Raw genomic sequence first — 20,800 nt, 5'->3', positions numbered from 1 at the left:
AGAATTTAACTAAGAAACTCTTATTTTTCTGTTTCTTTATTTTCTTTTTCTTTGATTTTTGTTACACATTATAATGGTTACAAGTGTTGAAATTCATGAGAAATCCTGTGTGATAAATGAACAAAAGACTCTTGTTTAAATGTGTTCATTCAAAGATGATCCAGATTTCAGGGGACTCTATTTATCTAAATTTATTTTTAGAAAACCTATGTAGTGTGTGAGATCCGTAAAATTGTACAAAGAGACGAGAGCTACTATATACAGTAAGGAGTGTAACACGTGAGTGGTGGCCGAAAAGAGGAGAAATTTGTGAAATTGAGGAAACTCACCTACTGTTGAACTTCTCTGGATGTTTCTCTCTCATGATGTGGAATCTGTGTGCGATGGAGGCATCCTTGAAAGGATTAATGAAGATAAAACACAGTTAGGCTAAAAAATAATAATGTCAGTCACTCAACATGCTTTTTATGGATGTCATAATACCCCTCCCCCCATAAGACTGAGGTTTTGGACGAACATTACCAAAACGTTCTGAGAACACAGAGGCGGTCTGTCTCAACTGATCGCACATTGCACCAGCAGAGTGCACATTCATATGAATTTCTAGACAAATAATGTCTTGTTTTTTTTTAGCCATTTCAAGGCTGCACTCTCATCCAGAACTAGCAGTATTGACAAAAAGGCAGAACAGCACGGGTTCTCCACGCAGCCTAATTAATTAAACACACATTGCGAGTAATCACGGACGCAGCCAAACAGGATGCTACCGGCTCCCCTGGCAACAATGAGCTGTTTTCTCTCCCTGACCCCCGGGCTACAGGAGCAGTCGTGTGTGTGCGTGTGTGTGTATGTGTGTGTGTGTGTGTGTGTGTTTATGCATATGTTTGTGTGTATCTCTGTGTTGCTGTGGCAAGGGTGACGACAAGGCTCCTGCTGTATCTGGGCATCTAATATTAATTGAAAAATTACATTATGCTGTTAACTAAAGAATGGTGATGCATCTAATTACGTTTCAACATGCATACACAACCGTTAACAGCATCTGGGTTCTACTGCTTGCAAGAAAATCTGGCAGATTTCAAAAACTAAATTCAATACATGGGGCATAAGACCAAGAAACACAGAAGATGCGCAGGTATAAAAATGAGAACAGGCCATGAATCCCTTAGCAGTAGCAGTAGCTCACTACTTGCCTCACTCACCTCAGGTGAATCTGTCAACTAAATATGTATGATTGTGAGTTTAAAGTAAAACAAAAAGACTCAAAGAAATAGAGCCACATGCCCCATAAGAGCTGGAACAAACAAACAAACAAACAAAAGTTAAAGAAACTTTTTCATGATCTACTTGTTTTTTTCCTCTCACTCCCAAGAAATCTGTTTTGACCAGTTACTTCTTGAAATCGGCTATTGAATCACCAGCCACAGGGAAGACCCCCTGCTAGTTCACAGGACCAAATTTAGGAGAGGGCAAAAAATCAATTCTCTTTCTCTTGATGTCTTTTCAGGACTCTCTTAGATATAGACCAAAAGAGTTTGTGCGATTCCCCAATGATTCAGTGTTTCTCAACACACTCAAAAAATGGGAAATGATGGATACATCTAAAAGAGTGTTACTTGATTTCTTACAAAACCGTACAATAAACACAAAAGAAAAAGATAAGAGTCTATGCATTTCCCTATTGGTTTCAGTCCTGAAACCTGCTACTGCTGTACAACAACAACACACACGCACATGCACCCATGCACACACACAGATATATTTATACAACATACAATATCTTATTGTACAACTAGTGCAATGAGCCCTGTTCATACTCCACATGAGTATGTATGTGTGTATTAACTTATAAAAGTGAGATGCAAGTACAAAAGTTCTCCAGTGTGTTTGGTCATGTTGCAGTGCGAAGACAAACTTCCCCTCCTGAACAGGGACCAGGATGGAGGGAGCTCAGCTCACTGACCATCCATTCTCAGCACGGCTCTAATAATTACCATTGCAGAACTTCAGCACCCAAATTAATAAAGGACATATGTAATGTCCCTCATAGCTCAACGTTTAGTCCAATTATGAGTTTGGCAGGCAGATGATGTCCCTTCACAGCGAGAGTAATGACTTTGACATGAGTACAGGGTCATTAGGAATCAGACTACATTATCTTAGGGCGTCCCGTGTGATTAGCTCCCAGTCTCTTACTCCTTGGCTGATTGGGATCATTATGGTACCTCATGGGGGATTATTCAACCAGTTACATTAAATTGGATAAAACAGGATTAGTATTTAAATGGTACATGATTAGCAAAAAAAATCGGAAAATCTCTCGAAAGCCTGTTTGAGATGAGAAGAATCTTCTTTGATGAGACTAGATCTCATTGCCAGTTGGGAAGTGAATGCATCTTCATTGTGACACACTGAAATATCCACCTTCCTTGCTGTGCTTGGAAAAGCTGGACAGGACTCTGCACACTTCCAGCATCCATGCATACATTTTCATGTCCTTCATACCTGTTTGGACACAACTGAGACCGACATTCATGTGTCCAGGATGGTTCAGTGCAATCGCTGCCCTATTGTACTTTTGGAGACTGGGTCGGTGTATCTGACAGATGTTCTGTTGTTGCCACATTATCAGCCTTGTATGCTATCAACTCACTACCACTACTAGCTGAAATAAATACATCAAAACAGATACCACATGTAAAAACTAAACAAAAGTGGAAAAGATAATATTTAACTTGTACCCATGACAGCCAATATACAATAATGCTGCCAAATACTGTTAATATTTACACACGCTCAGACAGCTATGTACAGACCATTTACATTAAAAGAGATAAAAGCACACAAACTAATTACTGTAATTCTAATTATCTTCTTGCTTATGGTTCCTATTACAAGTGTTTTGACTCTTAACGGAGAATATTCCTCATTTGATCATCTGAAAAAATCTAGCTAATAACAAAAGTTAATAAAAAGTGAAAAGCTTTATACATATAAAGATAAAGTACATCATATCTATATCCCTTTAAAATAATTTGCACGCTTTCAATGTTAACTTACTTCTGATCTTCAGCAGTGAGATTTGTTATTATAGATGTAATCTTTATATATCTGCATAATCTCTGAAGTAATTATCAGCTTGACTTGTTCTGTAATCTTTATTATATTAGTTTTTTGAAACGTATCACAAAATTTGATGTGAAATGTAACACAAAATATCACACATTATTCCACTGAGGTTTCAGAATCTTCAGTAATCCTGGAATAAACAACTTCATCTGTCCAATCTGCTGTCTGATGCAGTGCATTTACACAAGAGGAAACACAGTGTCTCCTTTTACAGCAGGCCAAATGCCCTGTCCTCCTGAAGTAGCCTCCATGCTGTGATTACTGTGTTTTCAAGAAATCAAACATAGAGATATTTCATTGATACTGTGCAAATCTGAACTACAGATTCTGTAGTTATACCAATCTTTTATTCCTTTCAATAATTCAGCCTATTTAAACATACTTGGACATAAATGCACGGAGCAAAAAAATTCATATACTGAAACACAATCTGGAGACACAAAGAGTCATCATGTAAGAGGCATTCAGTGATGTCTTTAGTCTAAAGCACGGCAGCTCTGTTGGAGATTTAATTTTTTCTTTTAGCTGGGATGAAACTTGACAAACGTTTCATCTCAGACTTTTGTCAAATTCTGCCTTGCCTTGATGTCTTCCAATGTTATCCAGTAAGCAAAAGGTTAATTCTATCACCTTCTGCCTGACAAGCAAATCCATTGCCCAACACATGCTATGACTCGACGCAGACATAAACTGTCATTAATTTTTGGTGAAAAAATGTGACCGTGTCACAAGTATCAAGACACAATAAAATGAACACATTCAGATGCAAACATAGCCAGGCCCAATACTATCCCCCTAATAGAACATATATCATAGATTTGATCTTAAAGATCAGATTTTACTCAAGGGGAGTAAAAATGTCATGGGCTCTCAAAGAAGCAGAATACATTTAACTTATCACGATTTGAGGAAACACAACACACATGTATGTACAAGTTTCTATGGGTATCACTGTATGCACAGTTTGTGAAATGATTATTATCATTCTAAGCGTATACTCTGTGTCACCTAAACCAGATCTTCAATGTTTTCAGCTCCTATATTGCTTTCATTTAAAAGATTCAGGGATGTATACAAAATTTTCCATGCATCACATAACATATTTGTCACATAACAATGTCACAAAATACTGTTCCTGTCCACATATCACAATTGTTATTCATGAGCAAAATATTTTGCATATTGTATATTTAATGTTAACTGTCTACACAATACCAAAGACCCAAAATCTGCAAATCTGCTTTCAAAATAAATGTATTCTCTTAGGGTAAACAGGACAATGATCCACCTTGTTGTCAAATGTTTTTCTGTGTACATTATCGGAGGAAATAAATTTTGGAAGAAAAAGTGTGCAGATTTTTGGTCTTTGATGTGTTGCTTTCTGTATGGTACCTGAGAAAATGGGATTTGTGTATGTTTCCTTTGTACGATTACACTTTGTACTACTCCTTTGTACTACTACACAATGTCTACTTACCAAATACATCTCTCATTACCTTTATGATGGCTTGAATTCACAATAATGCTTAATGCATGCACAATTTTAAATTTCCATCACAACTCTAACCTGAGAAGTGGGTTTGTATCCTCTCAGGTCTACTTAGCAAATTAATCTCTTACTACTTTTATGAAGTGCTGAACCGGCAGTAATGTGTATCAGCCATAGTTTGAAATTGCCGTCACATCCCTGACTTGGTAAGTGGCCTTGCGTCCTCACAGGTCGGAGAATTAAAGAGCTGCATCATTCGACTAACATTTGTGAAGACATGCATCGCGCATCTCGCTATAATGCTGTAATGTCACAGCGCGATGGCAGCGCTGTCCTCAGACCTGCAAATGTCAATTACCATATTTCCACTGACATTTGTCAGTAATGGCCAACATGCGAAAGGTGTAATCGGCATCATTAGACTTAAGATGCACAGAGATCTGTGGTGTGGTGCTTGCAGATGGAGATGGCGAGGGCCTTTGGGCTTTTATTCAACGGTGGAGGAATTGCAATAAATAAAGATATTAATGGTGTTGAGTCTGAAACCAAAGATTACATTTAAAATATCTAAAATGGCTTAATAATAATGATAAATGAATAAATACTATTGGCATTTAGGATACATTTTGTCTCTGTGCTTTGTATATTTCCCTGTTTAATTAGGTGAAGGCAGAAAACAAAAGGTCCCCAATACAAAAGAGCAGAGTGCAACTGCTGACTTTGAGCACCAACATCAAGCAAAAACCATCAGGGTCAACACCTGCCCTGCCATTCAATTTTAAATACCTGTCAGCTTTTCCCACAAATTTTCACCTTTATTCCAGGCTCTAGTTTGTCTATGCATGATAAATGAATGTAACTTCTGAATGAACTTCTGACAGCTTCTCAAAGAGCAGGGTTAAAGTCATAACTGAACTAATTGTTGGCTTGACTGGGAGAGCTTGGTCACTGTATCCCTGTGTTTGAAAAGCCAGATGTACAGACAACAGTGTGTTTGTGCGTGTGTGTGTGTGTGTGTGAAATGAATGGCCAGTGGTTCACTGGAAACGAGACACTCACCACTCCAATTGAGAAGTAATTGTTGATGATGCTGTAAGGCACCGGGTCCCCCTTCTCCTCTTTGTCATTTGCAGTCACCTCAACTTTCCAGCGGTCCAGCATCACCTCCGTACTGTTCTCGATGTCCTTTAGGATCTTCAGCAAGCACTCTCCCTCGTAACCTCACACACATACAGCCCTGATTAGATCACCACACACATGCACACACAGCTGCAGACCGCAAAGCATAACTGTGTTTTAATCTACCGTAACATCCCTACCAATTATACAATATCATTTTATTAAAATCCCCAATTAGGTATTCTAACACAGACTTTATCGGCCATTGAGCTATGAATCTAAAAGCTTACAACACAAAACATGACACTGAGGGAATATATTGTTGCAATATAGACTGTAATGGTATATATAAAAACCATTTCAAAATAAGATTCATGTAAGGACGCACATTCAAGTGGATACTAGAATACAGACCTATGCAAATGATTATACATGAGAGTGTTCATAATACCTCCACCCCATCGCAGACACCTGGCCAGGTCATTTCCTGTGCCGAGAGGAAGAACGCACACAGGGGGGTTCCTGTCCAGGTTGGCTTTATCTGTTAAAAGACGGCAGGCAGACACAAATCTCTATGCCTCGGTCAGACCCCAAATCTGACCTCTACACGCACTCCAAATCTGACTCTACATTGCTGCCCTGACCACTGTTCCACACTGCTGTCCTGACCATTGCTCCAAACTGTGGTTCTGGCCACAGCTTTGTACTGTTGTCCATACCACACCCAGACCTAGAAGAAGCTTTCTGTTTACAATTTTATTTTGGTTTGTGATGATAGATAAAAAAAAAAAAATTGAAGCAATTTTCGTTGTTTTTGTAAGGACATAATAATGCTATTTTTCTCCTTGGATAAATACAAGCTTGAATTTAATAGAAATGATTCTTTCAATCAGTAAAGATTATATACAAGAAACTATATTTGACATTACTTTACCAAAATAACGAGACCACAAATTTGTTTCACAAAGTAAAAGCAAGAGTAAAACGAATAAATGCAATTTAGAAAAATAAATACATTTGGAAATGGTTTCAGTTCAGCTCACTCAAAACATCATGGTTACTGCACTGACTCAGGAACAGTAAGCAAACCAGTTAAATGCCAATGATAACTAAAAAAAGCATGCTGATATGATTTACCAGATTGCATCCAACCAGCAAAGAGGATGAGAGTACATAAGACATATGACCTGATCTAATCTAATCACAAAGTGGTTTGATCTTTGAATGATGGCTATAAGAAAGCATTATAATGCTTTTTTCAATTTCCTATAAATGATTATGGGATTTTTCAGTCTCTGAAATTAATGAAAAAAAAAGTTTCTTAAAACACAGATCTAAAAAGACATTTTCATGGCACATTTTGCTGGCCCTAAATGTGTAGATTTAAACAATTTCGGTAAACAATTTCTCATTGCTATTTCAAAATGTTAATGGCATATTGCTATTGAATTCTATATCTAATTCTAATGCACCAGTTACAATATACAAATAGTTCACAATTCTATAGTTCTAAAACCATTTCACTGATCATAATAACATTAATTCTGTAATTATGGGAAAGACTAATGTTTAAAAAGACATGCTTTTATGCTATGCTTAAAGTAACACTTGTATAAAATCACGGTAATCATCTCTTTACCACGGTATTTCAGCCATGCATAATCAAAACTTTACAGTAATCTAAGCAGTAAACTTTTTTGGTGTTATAATAGTACAAATCATATAATAACACAAAAGGTAAAGACTTTGGACAAATTGGACAGCTTACCGATGAAGTCGAGAATCCAGCCAACAGTGCCGTCCCCACCACAGGCAAGCACCCTGAAATCTGGGACATCTCGGAAGAAATTGAGCCTGCAACACCAGAGAGTCCACAAGGAAATACAATGACAGCCAACAAACAGAAAAACACTGAAAGCTCCCGTAACAAACCATTATTGCTGTTTCATTTAATTTTTCCCAGATGTGATTATTTGAATATAAACCATCTATTAATTTCCTATTACTTAATGTTAGTGCCTATCAATTAGTGGGTTACAATAAACTGAAAGGAGTGTGCTTTCAAATTGATTTAGAGGTAAAATATTTCAGCAGGGACCAAGGTTTGTACAGTATACCTGCGGTGACAACTCCTACAACATAAATTGTCCTGCTAGTCGACACAAAAGAATAAAGATTGATTTTAATCAGAGCTGAGTTCTATGGAATGTGTGGTGTGGTGGACACAGATTATGTAGTGACAGCAAATAACTTGTTACCTCTAGCCGTGTTTTAAACCAATCAGCTAATCAAATTTATCTGATTTAAAATTTAACAAAGCTCTTAACAAAGAAACTGTCCCAAACTGCTTCACAGAGAGCTAAACTGAGTCAAGTGATGAAGGAATCTGTGAGACAAAACCAAGAAAATAAAACATCACTATCAGGTGTTTTTACGAAAACAAAAACAAATTGAACTAACATGTTTTATTTAACAGCAGCCGATATCTTGAGGTGTCCCCCTCTGAGCTTCCATGCCACCCACATAGTGTGAACTATCACACCTCGAGGCGTACCTCCACCAGCTTTCATTAGCCAGGTTCACATCTTTACCAGCATTCTCCCTTAGCTATACCAGCACACAAATAAAAATCAAACAATGAGAAGAAGATGACACTGATAACAATGATGATGGTGATGATGATGAGGATGATGATGATGTTTATGATGATGAACAATGCCTCTGTCACATGGTTTGCAAGTACCAAAACAGCTAATAAGATATTCCAATCAGGTTTAAATGAGTGATGGCTCAGCAGTGATGATTCGCTTTTTTGATTTATTTGAGATTGTGTTTGTGTTACTTAGGTTTACATACAGTATGAAATACAGGAAAAAAACCATTCAGTCACTGAAACTTATTTTTTGTCATGTGACAACCTAGTCAGTATCTAGCAGCAGTAATGTATAGCATCCCATCATTTGATGTTTCCTTTGGTCCGCTTCATATTTTTACTTCATACTTTTAAACATTTTTAAAAATTACATTTTCAAAATATACTCTGAGTTGCACTATTGTAAATAAAACATCTCTATTTTTTTCAGCTCACATTTAAGTAACATTTCTTTTTGTCATTGAAACCTTTCACTAGGCAACTTTTCCTGCATGGGCTGTTTGGGCATGTTTTATATTAAGACGATAAGCAAAACATCTTGAGGAAAAAAAATCTACTGCAGATGTATTTACTCTGACATCTTGAACTAATCCTAATATATTTTTCAACTACTGCTTCTTTCCATTCAGACTGTTTTTGATTGTTTCAGCAAAGGTCTCTCTCTAATCTTGCTAAATTACACTCGAATTGCACTGACAATTATGCATTCGTAGAACCAGTCTGCTCAAAGTCTAATCGGATCAAGGCAGGCAATGTTCAGCCCAAATGTTTCCGTTCCTTCACAATAATAAACCAATAACTGAATGAGGAAGCCTTGGATCATGATATGGTGGAGAAATGAGTCGCTCAATTACTCTCCGACTGGGATTTGTAACTACCGTTAACCAAGTTAGGTGCAGAACAGACGGCCGCAAACATGAAAGGCAACTTTGGAGATATTCAAATATGAAAAAACAAACACTTAATTTGCTCTAATTGTGTTACAGTGGCCACTAATTGACAGGAGAGGGTGCGGCTGTTTCTGCCTTAAGCACCACTGTGACCAGTCACCCTGTCAGGGCGGGCTGCATTACGTACACTTCACAAATTATTAACAAGGTTATTCAGTGGTAAGGTCATCTGGAATAATACCCACAGCACTGCTGCGCTGATCTCGCGTGCAACAAGTCCGTCACTCACCTTCAGACAGAGAGCAGTCGATACTGCGCATGTGACCTCGTCTGACAATGACAACTCAACAAAGCTTAAGTGAAATCAATAGTTCAGCATAACACACCTCCAAGGTTAAACCCAAGATTTTGTTCAAAAATTTTATTCAGGTTATGTATTCCATACACACCATACTTTAGAGGAGAAGTCTCCCTCAAATAAATCATTTGAATTCCACCTTTAAAAAAATGCATTACTCTAATATTTCCAAATCTCAACGCACGCGAGTTTGTGTACTCTCTGAGGAATGATGCGTTCAAGAAATAAATATTGGCTTTGCGGAGCATTAATGACCTGCTCCTCTTCCCGATCACAGATGGGAGTGACCGGTTGCCCGACGCTGTTCTGACTGAGGTAGCGTGGGGGCTGTCGTTGGTATGCGCGATCACACATACATCTGGAGCAAATGCCTCCCGCTCTCGCCCAGCATGCGCGCGTTCGCTCCAACCGCCATCTCCGCGCACCCACCTAACCACCGCACTGAATTGTTGCTCCAAGAGTTTGTGATGTACGAAGTCACCTTTTAATAATGCATGCATCATCTCCTGATTTGTCGAGATATTCAATTTGAAGCACTTCCTTTTGCATAAGATATACAATATCAGTGCTGGACAACAGTGCAACATATTTGTATTGCGGCTTGCACCTGTATGCCAAATAAGTGATGAATCCACTCTGTTGACTCTGCTTTTGACTGAAGGCACTGTAACCAGCTGTAAGTGGTTGTGACCATTGAGACAGCATGGAACTTACCCTGGCATTGGCCCACTTTTGGCAAGGTTGTAGACCTGACGAGGATTCAGAAGGTACTGGAATTTTCTGTATATCCTAGATCAGCGAGGAAGAGGAAAAACTAAGGTTACCCAACCTGGTAGACCACATGGAACCCATTCCGCAATGTAATGGAATGCAACAATTCCAATCCACTGAGTGATTTTGGAAGCCTTTGAGGCTTAAGATTCTTCTGTGGAGATGTGGTCAGGGAAGGCAGTAGTTGAATGATGGGATTTTGGATGGGACAGTGCCATTTCTCCCTATTTTCACCTTTGTGCTATGATTGCCTCAGTATATGCTCAGACATACAAATAACAACATGGAAAATTGAAGAGGAGTCACCCTGGACCAAGGCACCTGCCAAGCAGCCATAAAGTACTTACCCAGCATCTCTATTTGCTAGAACATTGTGTACAGTGCATGTGAGCCAATTCTGTTGACAGTGTTAAAAGGTAGTAACAATTCATGATAAATTAATCTGATGGCATCCTTGTCAACCAAACAACCACCAAAAGCCAACAAATACAAACAGAATCCATGAAACTACAGGGATATTAAAATGAGCTTAGAAAAAAAGCAAACGGCAGTCTGTGCCCAGCTTCCCTGTCACCCAGCGTCCAGCGCCAAGGCAAAAGGGACGGTCATCCTCCATACACCCCCCCCCCCCACCCCCCACCCCCTCCAGGGAGAGCTCATTAGAAAGACTAATTCATTCAAATTTCTATTTCATTATAACAACTGGGTCAAGTCATATTTTGATCCCATAATTTAAACAGATGAGTAATAAAGCAATAAGGAGGGGAATGAATACGCTCAGTAATAACCCAATTAGTCCATGAGAGGAGCAGGGTGGTAGAGGCCTTGGTATATAGCCACACTGAGGAGTGACAATAGGACTGTGTCACCGTGGGCGATGCCACAATAAGGAGCCAGGCAAAGGCTGCTGGGCAGATATGCTAACCAATGTCAGGGCTGCATGACCCCAGCCCTGAAGGGTTGTAGTAAATTAGTTTTCATTGTAACTGAGTTCTTAGCTTGCCAGTGTAATCAAGCTCATGCTCTACAGTGCACTCTGCCTATAAGACATACCAATATAGGAATCAGCTGCATAAAATGGCCAACACCACTGACAGAAGCATTCCTGTGATAATGTTGCTTAAAAAGAATCAAGGAATATGCTTAGAAAAATCAGTCTTGGCTCTTGTAATATGGTACCCATAGGAGTGCAAAAAGTGCATAATTAATGAATAAGGCAGGTATATTTAAATACAGTCTATCTACTATCTCACACTAATTACCAAAGCACCCAACACATCAAATATTTCTGAAGAAGTTTAGCTAAGTGCCTGGGTACCAGTCGACATGGCGGGAACGGGTGAGACGTTGTCAACAGACAACAGTGCCTTCTTGCATCTTCGATAATGTTATGGCCAATGAAAAAAAAATGCAGCTGTGAAACTAGGTATTCCATAGACTACGCTTTCTAAGACTCTATCAAGAATTAAGGAGGTGTCACATCATTAAAACAAATGCGAACTAGCAAGGCACCACAGTGCCAATTATCATGGAGATATTCAAAAATAATTAACATGAGTCAAGCTATTATTTTATGTTTTAACTCAGTTAAGGACTTTGACTGTGCTACAGAATTGTAGCTTGCACAACATCACCACCTCAAGTTATAATCGTGATACATTATCATTTTTATGTTATTTAATAAAGGATTGCATAAAAATACTTAAGTCCTCAATTAGGTGTTCCATGTCTGAAAGACATTCTTCAGCTGATGAAGAGAAAAAACATTGTTTACAACATAAACTATATATTTTACCACTCTATTTCGAACCCCACTTTTCAAGACAATCCGTGCAGGACGGATGTGATTCTTATAAGCAGAGTGCACCGAGCAAACACTTGTGCTTGAGGGGAACAATCCATTCTTTTAACTGAATGCAGCGAAACAGCACTGGGAAGTGATTATGGCCAAATGACATGGCTGCCATAAATCTTACCTTTCTCCCTGCTTACCGCCGCTTTTAGGATTCACAAAAACCAGCAGGGGATGAGTGCCCTCTATGGTTGTGATCTGCATGAAAAATAAAAATCTACATTTTCAAATGAAACCTTTTGACTGAGTATTTTGACTGAGGTGAACACAGCAGTTTATGACTATTGCAATGATATTATCAATTGTCCTTTGGATTAGTAGCAATAGATGCTAACAGGACCCTAATACAGAAACATTGTTCACTTTGTCTGTGCCGCTCTGTATCTATGTTAATGTGGATGTTAATGTGAAAATCTTGCTGTTTGCTCTGTTTGCTTCAGAAAAACAGAAATATGATTCATTTTTCGAGAGCCTGACTGCATAACTTAATTGTAGTAATTTGAGACAACATTATGGTCTAATAAGAAAGGCAATTTGTCTTTCGTGACAGACTACCAATTAAATGTCTCCCCAGCCTTCCAAACACTTCCAGTAAATGTTATTCTGTAGACCGCGATCACATGAGACATAAGCACACCTAATCCGAGACGTTAGTGGCCTTCCCGTGCACTCTGTGGATGTCGATGACGATGACAATGTTCTCCGCGACACAGATGAAGCGCTTAACTCCTGGTCTGAACGTCCCAGCAGAGCCAGGTGAATTAATGAGCTCCTGTCCAGAGGTTAGGAGTGATCTATTACTTCCTCTAATTATAAATAATAATCCTGATTATTCTGCTGGTTAGCCATAGAGAGGAGAGATGGATGTCCTCGGCTATGATTCATCATTTTCTCCATGTCATGCACAGATGTGCTGTCACTGAGACAACGGGTTCAATGCCACCGAACATGAGCCATTACTGCCATTGTTAACTTTAGTTTACCTGATTGCTTTTCATTTTTTTAGCTACCACACGGAGTTCGTTTGAATGTAATTCAGCATTAGTCTATCCAGTGCCACCTATGTACAATAATATCCCAGAAAAAAGAGATAACATAGTAGCGAACAATGGTCTGGTATGGCAAATCAAGAACTCTATCCACTATATCCCATTTCCTTGCTCAAGTAACCAAGGAAATGCTTTATTTATATGTACTGCACAATGCTGCATCTGGCTGAGCCCCAGTGTACAGCCTGACTCACCTGTAACCCTTGTCCATCCACAGTGACAGAGTTGGCTCTCTGCATCTTCCCTCTGCCTCCTGACTGACTGGCTCTGGAATCTTTCCTTACAGTGGCCTGTCTTTCCTGGAGGTTCATAAGGTACATCATTTAATACAACTGTAATGAAGACATGTCCACAGTCAGATATTCACATAAAATCACTTATAGTGCAGTTAAATGCATTGGAGTACTGAGCCAATAGACTGGGGGGGACACTGTGTTGGGAGGGGCAGTATCAGAGGGGTCACTCACCAACACCACGGGGCAGATTGTGGTGGGGGGCAGTATGTGGTCCTTTAGTGGTCCACAGTCACATTCAGGTTTTACGTGAGAAGCACACTTGTTGTGAAGCTGAAAGAGTGATTAAGTATCATATCCGGTCACTTAAACATAGATAGAATATTTAATACATTTGCTTAATATCCCAAACTGATTTATATCACCTAAGTTACTTGTCTAAGGTTTTTGTGTTAATTCATGTTGAACCAAACAGTCCACCAGAAATTCCCATTCTCATTATATTTTGTACATCGTATATTATAACAGAATGAGATTTCTTCAGCTCATTAAGTTTTCTAAAACTGATGTGTTTCTTTGGGTGTTTTTTTCTAATTTTGACTACTTTTTTCACAACTCATACAATGGAAGTACACCTTGAACAATATTTTTAGCAGCCATTTGCAACCAAAGCACACAGCATTGGTCTCTGCCTTATTTTGTGCCTTAATTCGTGTTGCTTACTGGGAGGGAAGGTGTTTTCTCTTCCCGGGGTTGACTCGTGTGGTGTCAGAGCTGAACTGAGATCATTTAAATAGAGGCCGATCTGCACGCTTGTCATGCTAATTCCCACCTCTCGCAGCATGGCAACTACTTCAGTAATGAATGCATACCGGGCCCTGGAACATTAAATACACATATCTGAATAAGTGCTTGAAATGCTCTGATAATTAACAGTGCGCCTCCATAGCGACGCTTACGTTTGTGAGAAGGGAAAAAAGCGCTTAATCTCGTTATTACTCTGTAAGGTCTCTCATCAAAATCACAGCCATGTTGCCATGAATGGGGGGAAATAAAGGTATGTGTTTCCTGCTGAATACATGTTAGACAAAGGCTTCACCTCCCAGCAAATCTCCTAGCCATAGGCTTAGTCTTAAATTTGAACAACTAGTCTAAGAGGCACAGGACTTGATATGGAAATATTGAAACAACACAAAGAACTAAGTCAATTTAAAGTGAAATTTAATAACGTGGGTATTTTCATTGTTGTCTGCAATTGCACATGATATGCTTTTCATTGCTGTCTGAGGTTGCTCATTTAGTTGGTGCAATCACCACCTGGGGTCATTTACAGGATACACAAAATGGACACTCATTAAATGCTAATAAACCATTGCTTGAGTATTTTTAGATTAAATAACATTAAATTCATTATATTTATTGGCTGAACCAACATACTCTGCTGTGAGTTGTGATTTCAATAATAATATATTTTGCAGTAATTAAAGAGCCCCTCCTACTAAACCAGGTATCAAAATACAAAATTCTGATGGACTGACACAACCTACAAAATGCAACTTCCTATTCATCCAGGTAAGTGAGACTCTGATTTCCCCAAGCCGACTTACGGTGATTTGGCACCACACACAATGAAGCCCCGTCAGGCCCTGATAGCACTTGATGGTTTTGTGACACTTATCACACTTGGTCGGACAGTTCCCTTCCACCCAGAAATGATGCATCACCTGCATAAAGAAAGGAAATAATGAAGAAAGAATGTCAGGAAGAAAGACAATGCCAACAGAACAAGGGAGGTACGAGCGAGGATAAAATAAGAACAAAAGAAACATCAAGCAAAGAGAGACTTGTTGGAAATGCTGTCGACGGGCTGGGCATCTGCTTATTAAACCTACCTAATCTTGTAATTAGTTCTGCTTAATACAAGCGTTTGCTGCTAATTCCATTAGCTGAGAAGGAGCCCTTGGTCTAAGCTCCGTGGAACGCCGCTGATCCGAGCGTGTGGACTGATAAACACTTCAATCGGACGTACCTCCATGTTCTTCTTGGACTTGACGTATGTTTTGATGCATGACGGAGGGGCTCGTGCCACGCAGCGCTCGTGGACGGTGTACTTGCAGACTAAAGAGGGATGCACATCTTAATACAGCACTCCATTTCAAATAAAATTCAACCAGCGGCGCTGCTGGGCCTGCCCGCTTTGGCCCGTGGGTGTGAGGGCAGAGACTTAAAGTTTTTGAATGTGGCCTTCGAATGAGGTCTTCTGAACAAAGTATCCAATTATCATAAAATGGAAAAATATACCTGCATGTTTTATTTTCTTAAGCAATGTCTCAACTTTCACATTTTCCAAACATGACTGTTCATATGCAAAAGAAAAAAAGACTATATTGCATTAATGTAAAACTACAAGGCCAAACACCCACACAACAGCTTGAAATAAATAGACACACAAACAGACAGAACAAGGGGGCATTCAATCTAACTGCTTTGACACTTTGCTGTTAAATTTCAGTATCAAGTATTGGCCATTTACTCCTCATCAGGAACTACTGACATGAATAAAAATTGTACAAGTACAAATCTAAATGTAAAAATTGTAAGGTATATAAATCTAAATAGCGTAACATATGCTGAAATGTTCTACATGACATTAAGTGCAAAGTGTCATACCGGTTTGATTGAATACCCTTGTTGGATATTGGCTGTGAAAATGCTGTGACACCCACAGGAACAGCATAGGCCCTGCTTGCCCAGTCCGACCAGCATGTTCAGGCACAGATTGCAGTAGGCCGGCTTGTTGAAGTGCTTCAGTCTCCACACGTGCTGGCCGTCATCTTTCACATTCTGAGGGCAGACCAGAGAAAGCAGCTGAGGAGACTGTATAAAACTTAATTTCAGGGGAGAGATGGAGAGAATGGTCAGTTTATAGCTGCCGTTCTATCCGTCCGGCCAAACCGCTGACATCACACAGGCCAGTCATCAGTCCTAGTTTGTTTTTCTGGAACGCGTCATGAGACTGAAACATTACATTAAACAATAGTGACGACTTTGAAAAAGTTAATTGTGAAAGCATACAAAGTAAAAATGAAAAAAAAAAAATAATGTTGTAATAAGACTGAAATGAAAAAGCATCCCAATAACACATAGGCAAAGGACTCCATCTAGTGGAGGTTGTTCTCCCCCACTAAAGGGAGATTGGTCTCACTGCAGGGCAGAACTGAAGCCTGCCAACTGTATACACAGTTAACAGGTTGTAGATAATATTCTTGTGTTCAGATCAGATCGAAACCCCTTATCCTAACCCTAAACCTAACTCTTATCCTAGCCCTTCAGTGTGATCTTGCATTACAACAACAACCCATGCAATCCCCGTTGCTTTTACCATATAGACTAAGCTCTGGTGACAGATGTGATTAACACCATGACTAGTTTCTGTGTAGTTTCTGTATTTTGATACTCTACTTTGTTTACTCTACTCTGCTATTTATTTTATTTAAGGGGGATTCAATGAGTATTATTATTCAATGAGTATTATAGTGGCTGTGTCGAGCAGTGGTCAGTCAATAGAATTGTGAACAGAAGGGTACAGCTTCAAGAGTTTTACCATTGAGTAAAGATACTCAATGAATATTTAATCTGAACTGATCCATGGAAAATATTGTCTGGTGTGAATGGATTATGTGCAGTGTAAACTACACTATGTAAAACATCGTTAATAGGATCAGTTTCTAAATAAATAAATCATGAAGATTGATCTTTATAGAAATCATTTCAGATGTATGTATAATCAAACACTGTTGACCTGAAACACCTGTACTCCCAGAAAACGTAACAGATGTACTTCAGACAGCACACTGATAAACTATGTTCATCTTAAATGAGAACACCAACTTAAAACCATGACAATAACTACCACTAGACGCCCTCCTGTGGTTGAAGTGTTCAATTGCATTTCAAAACCGCTAGAATTTCATGCGCCAGTCTTTTGTATTACTGATTTTCTTAATCAATTTTTGGTGTTTTGTATAGTGTTTCACTGAAACTAACATGACATTTGCACTTATTAAAATATTTAGCAATATGGCCAGAATGGGAAAAGAAAAACCTAACCAAATTTAATCAGCTAAGCAATAAGCTTAACATTTTATGTGTTATATAAAAATACACTTAAAGAAGCATTTGAAAATTGCACCAGGGGAAAATTCTTGGTTGAACATACAGGGGACAACAAGGTTTCTTGAAAAAATTCCTACTACATCAACCAAACGCTTCCTGGATTTATGTATTCATTCTAGGTGAGTTCAATACTAAATACACCCATAAGTGCAAAATGTGACGTAGTTACAGTCCCTAGTGATATATGTAAATGCTTTGCATGCAGATGACCAACACAAAACGGCTTTTTTTTTTAGGAATAATTTTCCAAATGCTCACTGTCTCTAATCCCAGAAGCACCAGTAATGGTATGGTTGTCATGCCACCCTGGATCCATTCCTCCAAAGACACTGTGCCATCATGGTCATAGTCGATTTCCTGCATCATTTCCTGTAGAATCTATATCAACCAATCACAGACAAGAAGGCATGACGTCCTTCATTCCACTACAAAATCATATTAGGCAGAATACAAATACAACACCAAGACATAAAGCACGAGACACAACACATTATCAAAAATTCCGAAATCACATTAATTTTAATTGAATTGATTTATTTACTGGCTTCAGTTCTGTGACGTCCCATTCAAGGTATTCTGCAACATGCATCATCTGGGAAATTATTTGTTCCAGTTCCTAAAACAAAAATGATTTTTGCAAAATTACTTCAAGTAGTCTTTCAGTTTTGAATTTTTTTTGCGTCATATCATACTTTGCAAAATTATTTTTTTATAAATGAAATACATTTCAGATATGAAAGCTTTAACAGGTCTCTCTACAATAAATGCAAATGCCCAACAACACAAACTTGTAAAAAAACAAAAAACAAAAAAAACAAAACAAAATGAAGAACAGCATGAAAACAAAAGATCCATGTTTGATGATTTAATTACATCTCGTTCACTGCAGGAGCTCAATTAGTTTCAACTGCAGCGTCGTGCTGCTGACATCCATCGCTGAGTGGAATACATGAGGCACCTCTTGCTCCTTCCTTTCCATTATCTGTTGCACTTTGTGTTTGGAAAGGACGGCACAATGTAAGGAAGCCATCTTAGGTCTAGGTTTTCATTGGAGTGGTGATCAAGTTGTGAAAACCTGTGAAATCCTAGCATTCTTCCCTGTATTGCTTTGTAAAGGTCCTCTCATAGTTCACTGCCAAGCCCAGGATGTGTTATCTATGTATCTAGGTTGTGTGGTTATGCATTAAGATTCAGAATAACATGAGGAAATGAAAAAGGATTACCGAGCTGTCCAGGCACCCATTCCCATCAGTATCGTACAGACGAAACATAACTGAAAATATAAAAAAAGCATTAGAGAAAATTAAATACGTATTTCAAAATGCAAAGTGCAAAAAAAGAACAATATCTTCTTATTGTCAAACCTATGAGAATCCATAAAGAGGCAATATAATACTATGTCAAACAAAAATTACAATTTTTAATATGAAATAATGATATATAATATTAAGTCATCCATTTTCTTATATTAGCAACATATTTCTGTTATCACTTATTTTTACGCATATGCATTTTTGTGTATAAGAATTTTTTTTGATTAACATACAGCATTTCTTAAAATTAAAGATTCACTTTGGTGGGGGGGGGGGGTTCCTCATAATAATAAAACAAATTTAAAAATCAGTCTTCTTCACTTCCGTCTTAAAAAATAATATTAAAACAAAAAAAGAGAGGCTGACCTGAAATCTCCCTACACCATTTCACACAAACTGTATGTGTGGCTCTATCCTTGAAAAGATTTATCGAGTAAAACTTAAAGACAGCACAAAATCTGTGGAATATCCTTGGGCAACACTTTTAGCATTTGTACTGCCTGCTGGTTCCTTCTCACGCAGATACCGTGAGTTCTGCTATTACTAGTATTGTCATTATCCTGGAGTAGCATGAGAATATCCTGTACTGTGCTGCATGAAAAGGAAGACGAGAAGTCAAATCTCTTGGAAATGAACATGAGGAGAGTATCTGATTTTACAGCAAGCTGCAGTCTGAACAGGCCTTCAGTCTGCTCTGAATCACTGCTCCTGCTGTCGTGCAAATCTACTGTATCACCATGGAAACAGACGGCTCAGATACAGGTAAAGTGAGCGGATAAAATGGAATATAAAAATAACAGGCTGATACTGCTCAGTCCAGCACCATAACCAAATAAAAAGCATGGGAGAAGGAGACTCTCACATGCATTGAGGTGTGTTCTGTGGGGGATGCAGAGTTTAGAGGCATCTCTTTATGCAGTGTGTCTTCTCTAGCACATGCAGTAATGCAACATGTGCGGGATGTTGAAAAGCCAGCTGTGTTGTGTGCTTTTGTGTGTGAGTCTGTGTGTGCGTGAGTCTGTGTGTGTGTGTGTGTGTGTGTGAGAGAGAGAGAGAGAGAGACAGAGAGAGAGAGAGAGACAGAGAGAAAGGGAGGGAAAGAGAGACAGAGGGAGGCATTTGGTGTCATACGAATCTGAAGGCTAGTTGCTGTTTGTCAGGTTTCACTTAGGTGCTAATTGACAATTTCCCAGAGGAGGTCGGCCCTCTGGGGCAGGCGTGAAAGGAAGTGATGTTGCTCTGAGGTCATTAGGAAGAACTCGCAGTGATGAAAGCAGCCACAGGGGGCGCTGGAGTGCAAAAAAATCCAGTGTTAGTTGGGTCAACAGTCAGTCTGCCATTTGTCCCCTTTATTTAAGAAAAATAAACCAGGTTTTAATTTTGGTGAAAGTGAAAAGAAAGCATGATCAACCTAAATAAAGTTGAAGTTAAGCTGCCAGTAGAGGAGGGTAATTTCTTTTTGTCATTTATGCTGCTTGTATTTTTCTTTTGCCTCAGAAATAGGCATGGATGTACTTTCCTTCCTTTCCTATTATTACAGACAAAATATTTAAGTATTGGTAAAATACCCCGTTCATGTACAAGACACTATAACCAAGATGACATAAATATCTGATTTAAAATTCTTTACACTAGGCAGAAGCAGAAAGCTGAAAGATATCATAAACATTATAGAATAACAGACCAAGAATGAAATTCTTTGCATTCCACCTTTTTCCTCTCAGTTACACACACATTTAATTTAGCCTACTACTTAAGTTTTGTAATG

At 38.7% G+C, this 20,800-nt stretch overlaps 1 protein-coding gene across 1 annotated transcript in view; it reads right to left on the bottom strand.

Moving 5' to 3' along the window:
* dgkb (diacylglycerol kinase, beta) overlaps positions 1-20,800 on the bottom strand; it is a 59,386-nt gene that overhangs the window by 25,557 nt on the left and 13,029 nt on the right. The window contains exons 7-20 of the mRNA XM_036538644.1: positions 18,943-18,992; positions 18,261-18,335; positions 17,978-18,097; positions 16,270-16,387; positions 15,573-15,661; positions 15,151-15,267; positions 13,778-13,876; positions 13,505-13,609; positions 12,386-12,459; positions 10,353-10,427; positions 7,506-7,591; positions 6,189-6,278; positions 5,678-5,838; positions 330-394 (exon numbers count right to left, since the gene is read on the bottom strand). Of these exons, the coding sequence (XP_036394537.1) occupies positions 330-394; positions 5,678-5,838; positions 6,189-6,278; positions 7,506-7,591; positions 10,353-10,427; positions 12,386-12,459; positions 13,505-13,609; positions 13,778-13,876; positions 15,151-15,267; positions 15,573-15,661; positions 16,270-16,387; positions 17,978-18,097; positions 18,261-18,335; positions 18,943-18,992 (1,324 nt within the window). The remainder of the gene's footprint in view (positions 1-329; positions 395-5,677; positions 5,839-6,188; positions 6,279-7,505; positions 7,592-10,352; positions 10,428-12,385; positions 12,460-13,504; positions 13,610-13,777; positions 13,877-15,150; positions 15,268-15,572; positions 15,662-16,269; positions 16,388-17,977; positions 18,098-18,260; positions 18,336-18,942; positions 18,993-20,800) is intronic.

Source organism: Megalops cyprinoides, chromosome 10, assembly GCF_013368585.1.
Source record: "Megalops cyprinoides isolate fMegCyp1 chromosome 10, fMegCyp1.pri, whole genome shotgun sequence".
NCBI classification, from domain to species: Eukaryota; Metazoa; Chordata; class Actinopteri; order Elopiformes; family Megalopidae; genus Megalops; species Megalops cyprinoides.
Note: the sequence above shows the minus strand (reverse complement) of the source record. Positions and strands in the feature narration are given on the sequence as shown.